Source organism: Cannabis sativa, chromosome 6 (genome assembly GCF_029168945.1).
Source record: "Cannabis sativa cultivar Pink pepper isolate KNU-18-1 chromosome 6, ASM2916894v1, whole genome shotgun sequence".
NCBI classification, from domain to species: Eukaryota; Viridiplantae; Streptophyta; class Magnoliopsida; order Rosales; family Cannabaceae; genus Cannabis; species Cannabis sativa.
In genome coordinates, this window is record NC_083606.1 from 34,609,612 (window position 1) to 34,622,252 (window position 12,641).

At 43.1% G+C, this 12,641-nt stretch overlaps 1 protein-coding gene across 1 annotated transcript; it reads right to left on the minus strand.

Moving 5' to 3' along the window:
• Nucleotides 1-10,996: 10,996 nt before the first annotated feature.
• On the minus strand, nt 10,997-11,754 carry LOC133039000 (uncharacterized). Its single transcript, XM_061117766.1, has 2 exons — nt 11,437-11,754; nt 10,997-11,355 (listed from the first exon to the last, which is right to left on the minus strand). The coding sequence occupies exons 1-2, from the start codon at nt 11,749-11,751 to the stop codon at nt 11,026-11,028; spliced, it is 645 nt and encodes a 214-aa protein (XP_060973749.1). The 5' UTR covers nt 11,752-11,754; the 3' UTR covers nt 10,997-11,025.
• Nucleotides 11,755-12,641: the final 887 nt, after the last annotated feature.

The following is a 12,641-nucleotide window of genomic DNA, read 5'->3' on the forward strand; positions in this document are numbered from 1 at the left end:
ATTAACATCTAGCAACCGTTCCTTCAAAAACCTGTTAAAAACACACAATTAATAACAAGCTCTCAAAACAAATTTTCAAGTTTAATAAGAATTGGATATCATACTTGCACCAGATTGTAATAGGTTGGGCTCCTAAAAATCTCATTTGGCACAATTCCTTGATGTCAATTGTCGGAAGCCATATCGAGTCGTTTTCAACCCCAAATAAATCCTTGCTGGCCTCAAAGTGGATTGTTGTTGTTTTTGGCCACATGATGAGTAACTTAAAAAAGTTGTTGATTATTGAAGTCCTTTTTGGTGCAACGTAGCGACCCTTTTTACTTGGTCTCTCTGGTATTTTTTAAGGCTGTGTTCGAGGACCAAGTAATTCTTCAGATACTTGTCCTTTTCCACTCACATGTTGCTTCTTCTGCATTTGGTTATTGGGGCGTTGCGTCTATATGGAAGACAAAACAATTAAGTTAGAGTTTTTAACTAATCAATAAACATATTAAGTTAAGGGAATTAATTAAAACATACCAACTCTACTCTAACTGGCGTAATGTAGTCATTTAGCCATGCTATATAAAGTCCTACAGCATGACCTACAGTGGTGTATCCATTTTGAACGATGGGACATGGAAGACGGGCATTTTCTACATAGACTTCATCGATGAAAACTCGACGATAATCCTTGTAGAGGAAATCAGAACCCTGGACTGAGAACTTGCCATTCTTCAAATATTGCTCCTTCACCATGAATCCCTTAGCAACTTTCAATGACAATCCACTAGGCTCCAACCGAACATGCATCCAACATGGATATTTCTGTATTTCCAAATTAAAAAAAAAAAAGGAATCAATACAATTTGTAAATTGACAATACAAATTAAAAAGTAATATTGAGATTACCTGTAAAGCCCGCTTAGCTAATTTGGAAATTATCAGTTAATTGGGATTAATTATGAAATTATTTATAGCTATTTAAATAAGTTATGGTACTGTTATTTATGGAATTCAGATATGCATGATTATGTCATCAGTAGTCTTTATATTTCGCATTTTCGGTGTCCGGTATTTTGGAACTCGGCGTTTGGCTCAGTAGAAATCACAACTTAGTATGTTAGTATTTTGGGGACGGGTTTTAGACATTGGGAATGTCGGGAATGGCCGGGAATTTAGAATGTCCCAAAAATACCCCTTTAGTATGATTTATGTGATTTTATGGTGGAGGGGCAAAATGGTCTTTTTGCCCCATTAGTGTTTTGTCTTTTGTGGCTTTATGAGATGGAAAAATAAATGTTTATTTTTATTGTACATGGCTGAAATAAATGAGTTAAGTGACTATTTTCTTTTAATTCTTTCATTTTCTACACTTAGTCAAAAATAGAAAAAAACTTCAAAATCACACACTCTCTCTTTTCCTCTCTCTCTCGGCTGGTTGTGGGAGTGCAAAGGCTGGAATTTTCTTTGGTGATTCAAGCCCTAAATTGCAACTCTAGTGATCTCTTGTTGTGGTATGTGTTTCCTAGTTCCTTTCCTTTGTTTTCTTAGAAAAATATGTAGAAAATAGTTGATGCATGCATGATTATGGAATGTTGTTGCTGTTGTGATTTAGTTCTTAATTTCAGAGGTTAAAGCTTGTTAGATTAAAGTTATTTAGGTTGTTTTGAAGCATGATAGTTAGGTTGTGTAAAGCTTTGGTTTTTCTATGTAAAATATGTGATTTTTGAGAGAAAATGTTATATTTTGTTTCTGTGAATTGCTGGATGTTCTTGTATGTTTGCAGAGGTGATATTATGCCTAGTTAAGTAGAATTAACTAGGTTAGGTTGCATGTTAGTGGATTTGACCAAGTTTGAGTTTTGGAACTCAAAGCTTGGTCTTTAATGGTGAATTTTGAATATGTGTTTTCTGGGTGAATTTGATGCCTTGGATTTGTTCTAGGGGTAGTTTAGAACAGGTCTGGAAAGTTTGGGACCAATTGGGGTTGAATTGGTCGAGTTATGGGATTTTTAGTTAGCTGCCTGCGAGGAACCGGAATTCCGGTTGTGCATCCGGAATTCCGGATGAGGGTTCAGAAATTCCCAGAACCGGAATTCCGGTTGGGCAACCGGTCTACCGGTTGGGGGATTTTTCAGAACCCTAGTTTTCCTCGTTTTTGGGTTCTTAGGGGTATTGCCATGCTTTTTATCGATAGGGAAACTTTTAGTTTCGAGTTTTAGTCCCCGGGAAGTGATTTAGCGTGTCACTTATAGCGTTGTGATTTTTATGGTTTAGGAGCCGATGTCCGCCGCTCGGCTTCGGTTCCGGTCGGAGTTGACCGGCACACCTGAAATCGGAATCCAGGTAAGATTAGTATAACAGTATGCATATGTAGATTACATGTTTAGCGTGCATGTAGGAAGCCTGCTAGATTACATTAGATATGTATTTAGGCTTCGAACCATCCAACCCTGTCACGTCGGTACAGGCTGGAGTATGACCAAGAATGAGTATGACCGGTTCGACCGATTAGGCTGACACTTGGTTGGTGGTTCAGGGCTATTGACCTATCCCGTCGGTACAGGCTGGAGTATGACCAGCAGCCGGAGTATGACCGGTTCGACCGATCAGGAGGATACTTGTCAATAGTACCGTCCCCTGAACGTTCAAAACTCAGCACCATGTTGGACATGGCAGTAGTGCTCAGTACCATGTTGGACATGGCAGTAGCGGGACTCAGTATCGTGTTGGACACGGCAGTCAGTTTTATGTATGATATTATTATGCTTTTCTTACTGAGTCTGTCGACTCACAGTTTATGTTCATGTGTAGGTAAAGGCAAGGCTGTAGCTGATGGACCGTGAGCGAGCTTATGAGATTGTACATGTCGGGGCGGTTAGGCCTGGAGCGTACGATCCTCGGGACAGCACGGCTGAGATTTTTGTAACTGTCGTTAGACGACTTTCATTTTGATGTAAAAGTTAAACAGTTAAAAAGTTTATAAATGATTTTATAAATCGGGATCCCGAGACTTTTGTAAAATGGTTTATAAGTTTAATGAAAAAGCAAAATTTTAATTAATCACGTTTTTCCATAAACCTCGTTGATTAGCAACGAGCTGCACAGTACGTTTAAAAATCACGTAATACGCCTAAGATAGTTAGGGTGTTACAATTTGGTATCAGAGCCGCCAGGTTGTCTTCCGAAGATCGTCACGACATGTACAATCATCATCAGCAGTTAGCTCGGTTCACGGTTCAGTAAGCCTTTATTGCTTTAGTAGTTTATTTCATTCAGTTATGAAAAAGAAAAGCCTGTTAGGAAGCATGTTAGTAGCCTGATAGTAGAATAGGCGCATGTTTCATTTCTAGTTTCCAAATTAAGCGGCATTAGTAAGCTCGCCTTGAATACGACCTGATATGCCAACTCTTGGTTTCGCAGGCGGTTCTAACTAGATGGACGCCAGGCGGACTACCAGGAGTCAGGGCAACTCCGTAGGGTCGAATCAGGGACAGGGAGCTCAGTTTCCCCCACCTGCTAGGGGCCGAGGCAGAGGTCCCCGAGGCAGGGCTCGTGGCCGGGGTGATGAGAACCCGCCACAGCTGCCCGAGCTCCCCCGGCCGATCGTGGAGCCCCGAATTGGGAGTTGCGGTTTGCGGAGATGCAAGCCCGGATCGAAGAACAAGACCTCGAGATTCAGAGGTTGAGACAGCAGGGTGCTCCTGCAGTTCCAGTGCCCGTAGTTCCAGTGGCACCGCCCCTACGCCTGTGCCGAGATAGTGGTGGCGGCCCACAGATTGGAACCTTTATATGAGCGGTTCTGGAAGCAAGCACCTCCGGTATTCCTAGGAGGTCCAGATGTATCGAAAGCCGAGCAGTGGCCGACGGTGATTACCCGAATCCTGAATTTCATGGGTGTCACCGGTAACGACAGAGTGGTGTGCGCCACGTTTCAGTTCCAGGAGGACGCCCTGGTATGGTGGGACATGGTGTCTCAGATTCACGATGTCACCACCATGACTTGGGAAAGGTTCCAAGAACTCTTCAACGCGAAATACTACAATGAGGCGGTCAGAAGCGCCAAGAGGAAAGAGTTCGTTCACCTGACCCAGCGGGAGAACATGAGTGTCACTGAGTATACTACTCAGTTTGATCGGTTGGCGAGGTTAGCCTCGGGAATTGTGCCGACCGACTTCAGCAGGAAGGAGAAGTATCTGGACGGGTTGAATCCCAAGATCAGGCATGACCTGATGATTACCACCGACGACAGCACCACCTATGCTCAGATGGTGGAGAAGGCACTGCGAGCTGAGGGCGCAGTGGGGTGCATGTCAGATTCAGTCAGTACTCCGGTTGGTGGCGGGGCTCCTACCCCTCCTGCATCAGGCTATAGCAGGGGGAGTAGTGGTTCGGCCATTGATCAAAGGAAGAGGGCACCCACTGCTTCCGGCGGCTCGAGTCAGAACAAGAGGTTCCGGGGGAACCAGAACAGAGGGAGTCGTCCTGGTGGTACTGAGACCCGATTCTCCTATCCCGAGTGCCCTAGCTGCAAGAGGCATCATCGGGGTGAGTGCAAGGGGCAAGGATGCTTTCATTGTGGCATGCCCGGACACTTCAAGAGGGAATGTCCCCAGCTCCGGCCAGAGGCACCGAGAGCTCCAGCGATACCCACTCCAGCCAGGGTGTTCGCTATCACGCAGCCGATGCAGATGCCAGCCCATCAGTTGTTACAGGTCAGATTTTTATTAACAACTCGCTTTATTCAGTGCTGTTTGATTCTGGGGCTACACACTCTTATGTAGCGGCCAGAGTCTTTAGTAAGTTGGGTAGACCCTATGATAGATATGAATCAGGGTTTGGAACCCTGTTACCTGGCGGAGAATTGGTTATCTCCAATAGGTGGATTAGGTCTATGCCGATCAGGATAGATGGTAGAGAGTTAAGCGCTGATCTGATAGAGATGAGCTTAGTCGAATTCGATATTATTTTAGGAATGGATTTCCTATCTAAATATTCGGCGAGCATTGACTGTAAGAGGAAGATGGTGGTCTTCCAACCGGAAAGTGAAGAACCGTTCGTGTTTGTGGGTTCGGTTCAGGGATCTCGGATCCCGGTGATCTCGGCTATGTCAGCGAGAGAATTATTGCACGGTGGGTGCTTAGGGTTTCTGGCCGTGGTGGTGGACACCACTCGGCCGTACACCATTCGGCCGAAGGACATCGAGTGGTTCGGGAATTTTTGGACGTTTTTCCCGAAGAACTTCCGGGGTTACCACCTCGGCGGGAGATTGACTTCGTGATTGACTTGGCACCAGGGGTGGATCCGGTTTCTAAAGCCCCGTATAGGATGGCTCCAGCTGAACTTAAGGAATTAAAGATTCAGCTCCAAGGGTTGCTTGACATAGGATTCATTCGGCCCAGTGTGTCACCTTGGGGAGCCCCGGTTTTGTTCGTGAAGAAGAAGGATGGATCTATGAGGATGTGCATCGACTACAGAGAGTTGAACAAGCTGACGGTGAAGAATAAATATCCATTACCTAGGATCGATGACTTGTTCGATCAGCTTCAGGGGAAGACGGTCTTTTCTAAGATTGATCTCCGTTCGGGTTATCATCAGTTGAGAATCCGAGAGGAGGACATTCCAAAGACGGCTTTCCGCACTAGGTATGGACACTATGAGTTTCTGGTTATGTCATTCGGACTAACCAATGCTCCTGCAGCATTCATGGACCTGATGAATAGAGTATTCAAGGATTTCCTCGATATCTGTGTGATTGTGTTTATCGACGACATCCTCGTGTACTCTCAATCAGAAGAGGAGCATGAGTTACATCTTCAGATGGTACTGCAACGACTTCGAGAACATAAGCTCTACGCCAAGTTCAAGAAATGTGAGTTCTGGTTGTCTCAGGTGTCCTTCCTAGGGCACATTGTGAGTAAAGACGGGATCAAGGTGGATCCCGGGAAGATTGAATCCGTCAGGGATTGGCCGAGACCGAAGACAGTGACAGAGATCAGAAGCTTCTTGGGATTAGCTGGGTACTACCGTAGGTTCGTGGAGGGGTTCTCCAAAATTTCAATGCCCCTAACCGAGCTTACAAAGAAGAATCAGCGATTTATCTGGTCAGATAAATGTGAAGCTAGCTTTCAGGAGCTGAAGCAGAGATTGATTACTGCTCCGGTACTAGCTTTGCCTTCGGACAAGGAGAAGTTCGTAGTCTACTGTGACGCATCCAAACAGGGTTTGGGGTGCGTATTGATGCAAGCCGACCGAGTTATCGCTTATGCCTCCCGTCAGTTAAAGGATTATGAACAGCGATACCCGACTCATGATTTAGAATTGGCCGCAGTGGTTTTTGCACTGAAGATTTGGCGGCATTACCTTTACGGGGAGAAGTGCGAGATCTATACCGACCATAAAAGTCTCAAGTATTTCTTTACTCAGAAAGATTTGAACATGAGACAAAGGCGTTGGTTGGAATTAGTGAAGGATTATGATTGTGAGATCCTCTATCATCCCGGAAAAGCCAATGTAGTGGCTGATGCCCTGAGCAGAAAGGGTCCCGGGCAAGTAGCTAGCATGGTTCAGATCTCACCTCAGCTAGCAGAGGATATGGTTAGATCCAGCATTGAGTTTGTGGTAGGTCAGCTTCACAACTTAACGCTGCAATCTGACCTGTTAGAAAGAATTAAGGTTGCTCAGACGACAGATCCGGAGTTAGTGAAGATCCGAGATGAGGTATTGGCTGGTCAAGCCAAAGACTTTTCAATGTCAGATAGTGGGATGCTTTTGTATAAAGCCAGGGTTTGTGTCCCGAGCAGTGTGGACTTGAGAAACGAGATCTTTGAGGAGGCTCATTCTACTCCATATTCTCTGCATCCCGGCACCACTAAGATGTACCAAGATTTGAAACCGTACTTCTGGTGGAACGGTATGAAGAAGAATTTGGTAGAATTCGTATCGAGATGCCTCACGTGTCAGCAGATCAAGGCTGAACATCAGAGACCAGCAGGGTTGTTGCAGCCTCTAACCCTACCAGAATGGAAATGGGAGGATATTACTATGGATTTTGTGGTCGGGTTACCTAGGACCACGGGTATGTATGATTCCATCTGGGTAGTGGTGGACCGATTTACGAAATCTGCTCATTTTCTGCCGGTCAGAACAACATTTTCAGTGGATCAGCTGGCAGAATTGTACGTCAGGGAAATAGTGAGACTTCACGGGGTACCGAAGTCTATAGTTTCGGACAGGGATCCGAAGTTCACCTCCAAATTTTGGCAAAGTTTGCAACGGGCAATGGGTACGCAGCTGAAATTCAGTACAGCATTTCATCCTCAGACAGATGGTCAGTCCGAAAGGACAATTCAGATATTGGAGGATATGTTGAGAGCCTGTGTTATGGACTTTGAGGGTTCATGGAGCAAATATCTACCGTTGATAGAGTTCTCTTACAACAACAGTTATCAGAGTACGATAGGGATGGCTCCCTATGAACTGTTGTACGGTAGGAAGTGCAGATCCCCTATCCACTGGGATGAGACAGGGGAGAGGAAGTATTTAGGTCCAGAGTCAGTTCAGCGGACCAATGAGGCAATAGAGAAAATAAAAGCTAGAATGCTTGCCTCACAGAGCAGACAGAAGAGTTACGCAGATCCGAAACGTAGAGATGTTGAGTTCCGAGTAGGGGAACATGTGTTTTTACGGGTATCTCCGATGAAGGGGATTAAACGTTTCGGGAAAAGAGGCAAGTTATGCCCTAGATTTACAGGACCTTTCGAGATTCTCGAGAAGATAGGTCAAGTGGCATATCGGTTAGCATTGCCTCCCGCCTTATCGGCAGTGCACAACGTATTCCATGTCTCAATGTTGAGAAAATACGTTTCAGACCCCTCTCATATACTCAGTTATGAGAGTCTTCAGCTTCAGCCAGACATGTCATATGAGGAACAGCCAGTGCAGATCCTGGATAGAAAGGATAAAGTCCTTCGGAATAAGACCATAGCATTGGTCAAGGTTCTCTGGAGAAACAGCAAGGTGGAGGAAGCCACCTGGGAGCTAGAGTCAGATATGAGAGCTCAATATCCAGAGTTATTCAGGTTAGATTTCGGGGACGAAATCCTTTTAAGGGGGGGATAGTTGTAAAGCCCGCTTAGCTAATTTGGAAATTATCAGTTAATTGGGATTAATTATGAAATTATTTATAGCTATTTAAATAAGTTATGGTACTGTTATTTATGGAATTCAGATATGCATGATTATGTCATCAGTAGTCTTTATATTTCGCATTTCCGGTGTCCGGTATTTTGGAACTCGGCGTTTGGCTCAGTAGAAATCACAACTTAGTATGTTAGTATTTTGGGGACGGGTTTTAGACATTGGGAATGTCGGGAATGGCCGGGAATTTAGAATGTCCCAAAAATACCCCTTTAGTATGATTTATGTGATTTTATGGTGGAGGGGCAAAATGGTCTTTTTGCCCCATTAGTGTTTTGTCTTTTGTGGCTTTATGAGATGGAAAAATAAATGTTTATTTTTATTGTACATGGCTGAAATAAATGAGTTAAGTGACTATTTTCTTTTAATTCTTTCATTTTCTACACTTAGTCAAAAATAGAAAAAAACTTCAAAATCACACACTCTCTCTTTTCCTCTCTCTCTCGGCTGGTTGTGGGAGTGCAAAGGCTGGAATTTTCTTTGGTGATTCAAGCCCTAAATTGCAACTCTAGTGATCTCTTGTTGTGGTATGTGTTTCCTAGTTCCTTTCCTTTGTTTTCTTAGAAAAATATGTAGAAAATAGTTGATGCATGCATGATTATGGAATGTTGTTGCTGCTGTGATTTAGTTCTTAATTTCAGAGGTTAAAGCTTGTTAGATTAAAGTTATTTAGGTTGTTTTGAAGCATGATAGTTAGGTTGTGTAAAGCTTTGGTTTTTCTATGTAAAATATGTGATTTTTGAGAGAAAATGTTATATTTTGTTTCTGTGAATTGCTGGATGTTCTTGTATGTTTGCAGAGGTGATATTATGCCTAGATAAGTAGAATTAACTAGGTTAGGTTGCATGTTAGTGGATTTGACCAAGTTTGAGTTTTGGAACTCAAAGCTTGGTCTTTAATGGTGAATTTTGAATATGTGTTTTCTGGGTGAATTTGATGCCTTGGATTTGTTCTAGGGGTAGTTTAGAACAGGTCTGGAAAGTTTGGGACCAATTGGGGTTGAATTGGTCGAGTTATGGGATTTTTAGTTAGTCACTGCGAGGAACCGGAATTCCGGTTGTGCATCCGGAATTTCGGATGAGGGTTCAGAAATTCCCAGAACCGGAATTCCGGTTGGGCAACCGGTCTACCGGTTGGGGGATTTTTCAGAACCCTAGTTTTCCTCGTTTTTGGGTTCTTAGGGGTATTGCCATGCTTTTTATCGATAGGGAAACTTTTAGTTTCGAGTTTTAGTCCCCGGGAAGTGATTTAGCGTGTCACTTATAGCGTTGTGAATTTTATGGTTTAGGAGCCAGTAATCCGCCGCTCAGCTTCAGTTCCAGTCAGGTTGACCGGCACACCTGAAATCGGAATCCAGGTAAGATTAGTATAACAGTATGCATATGTAGATTACATGTTTAGCGTGCATGTAGGAAGCCCGCTAGATTACATTAGATATGTATTTAGGCTTCGAACCATCCAACCCCGTCACGTCGGTACAGCCGGAGTATGACCAAAGGCGGAGTATGACCGGCTCGACCGATCAGCCGACACTTGGTTGGTGGTTCGGGGCTATTGACCTATCCCGTCGGTACAGCCGGAGTATGACCAAGAATGAGTATGACCGGTTCGACCGATCAGGAGGATACTTGTCAATAGTACCGTCCCCTGAACGTTCAAAACTCAGCACCATGTTGGACATGGCAGTAGTGCTCAGCACCATGTTAGACATGGCAGTAGCGGGACTCAGTATCGTGTTGGACACGGCAGTCAGTTTTATGTATGATATTATTATGCTTTTCTTACTGAGTCTGTCGACTCACAGTTTATGTTCATGTGTAGGTAAAGGCAAGGCATGGGCGATGGACCGTGAGCGAGCTTATGAGATTGTACATGTCGGGGCGGTTAGGCCTGGAGCGTACGATCCTCGGGACAGCACGGCTGAGATTTTTGTAACTGTCGTTAGACGACTTTCATTTTGATGTAAAAGTTAAACAGTTAAAAAGTTTATAAATGATTTTATAAATCGGGATCCCGAGACTTTTGTAAAATGGTTTATAAGTTTAATGAAAAAGCAAAATTTTAATTAATCACGTTTTTCCATAAACCTCGTTGATTAGCAACGAGCTGCACAGTACGTTTAAAAATCACGTAATACGCCTAAGATAGTTAGGGTGTTACATTACCTTTTCTGAAATGCCATCGGTATGTGGCGGTGGAGCTGGTGGAGCGGTTACCTTCTCAGCATGCAGTGTACTCGGTTGTCGTGGAGCACAGACATAGGCAGGACTTTGTGGTTGTGCTTCAGGAGCAGAAACAATGTCATCATCACGGGCTAGTTTGTTTGATTCTCCTCCAACACCCGAACCAGACGCATGTGATGTACCCGCAACACCACTATGCTGGGAACGAACTATACGCCGGAGTTCAGCCATTTGTTCTTTAAGCTGTCTATTACTCTCCTCTGTCTCACGGAGTCGCTTATCCATATCTGACAATGCTTCATTATCCTCATCTTTATTCTTCCTCTTTGTAGGGCGTGGAGTGTGGAAAAATTGGGTTCGAGTGACACCATAACCTAAGCCCCGGACTCGACCACCATGTTCATCTATCCCAAGGGCCATGGTCAAGATCTCATTCTTCCCTTCCACACTTATTGTTCCCTCTTCGAGTTGCTTTCGCAAGTCATCCTACAAACATAATAAATAAATAGAGTTAAAATTAAATTATGAAACATAAAAATATAAATGCAATTATACTTTAAACTTACAATGCGTTGGGCAACTTCCACAGCTGGGCCTTCCAACTCGCCTTTACTGTTTGTGCGAAGTCTCTTCCATAAGTCGACTCTATCAATTTTGACCAATTAATGGCCTAACTCTTTCTCCATCTGTAACTCCACCATCCTCGCACCACCTCGTCCAGAGCGGTGGGGGTAAATATTTTTTGCCCTGCTAGCTTGGGGCTTCTTTCTCGTCACCCCCCATTCTTTAGTTAATCTTAAAGCCACAAACTCTGTCCACTCGGTCTCATCGATTATGTCTTCGTACAATCTCGGTGGCTTCTCAAGAAGTTGTGGAGCCACATCTTTAACCTTGTAAATACCTTTTGTTAAGGTGTTTTTCCAATCCCGCCATCTCTCCCCAGCTTTTTGAATTGTTCGTCTCTTTGCCTCCTCTTCCAGCTCGAACTTACCCTGCAAAATTTGGCAATTATAGTTATAGATACAAATCATAATCAATAGTAAAAAAAACAAGAATAGTAGTATTAGTATTACCTTAACATCATTCCATAATCTGTTCTTCAGCTCCTTATCAATTTGTGGCCACTTTTTATTCACAAGTGGTATGTTAATTCGAACCCACACCCCAATCCGGGAAACTAAATCAGTCGCTGCTTTTCCCCATTGTTGTCCGAGGTTGTTGTACTCAATTTCCAATTTTTTGCCCTCGCTTGCCAGCCTCGTTATATCTAGTCTTTTGGTTCTACCCCTAGTATTTTTCTGCTTTGGTGGGGGTTCTTCAACTTCAATATTAGGTTCTTCAACTTCAATATTAGGTTCTTCAACTTCATTATTATGTTCTTCAGGCATGAATGATTCTTCATATTAAGCCCACTCATCATCGTCATTTGGTGCTGGTTCCATAATAAATAGTCCTACACAAATTTACAAATCTACATTAGAATGTACAATAATATACAAATTGATAGCCACAAAAGAATACATGTTAAAAAGAATACCAACACATGTTCAAAATCTCATGGCTTGATAGTTTCATTCACCCATAACCCCTCCCCATCATCACGAGATGATACGACATCGTCCCCAACGGTGACATCAATAGGTGGTAGAGTGATTTGATGAATTTGCTCACTTATCATAAGATCATCGCCGTTATGCTCTTGGTTAGCATAGTCTTTTGTTTGCGTTGTCATGACAACTGACCAGCGTGCATCTAATGGGTCACTCATGTAAAACACCTGAGTGGCTTGAGACGCCATTACAAACCTATCAGACTTGTGGCCTATTCGATTCAAGTCCACTAATTTGAATCCAAGTTCATCGTCTTTAACCCATTATCACTCCTAACCCAATCACAAAGAAAAACAGGAATTTGAAAACTACTGTAATCTAATTCCCAAATTTCTTGAATTACACCGTAAAAAGACATATTACATTCAATTGGGTTTTTATCTTTTGAACTAGATATTTGGAAAGCTCTAGCAACTATCATGACACCGCTATTTTGTATTTTTCTAGATTTATCACGATCTTTGGTACAAAATTTAGTACTATTTATATAGTACGATTGGTACTTGAGTACGTCACATGAAGGACCTCGTGATATGCAAAGCAGTGTGTTGGATACATTGCTTGAGGATTCACAATTTTCGGCATATACCTAATATGCACCAATGAAATAGTGAGCACATGTGTATATATAAGATATGAAACAAAACAATAATATTAATATATAATAC

Coding starts and splice junctions, on each gene's coding strand:
- LOC133039000 (XM_061117766.1), bottom strand. CDS start 11,751: ATGCCTGAAGAACATAATAATGAAGTTGAAGAACCTAATATTGAAGTT. Junction 11,356..11,436: donor GATTATGGAATGATGTTAAG/GTAATACTAATA, acceptor CAAATTTTGCAG/GGTAAGTTCGAGCTGGAAGA.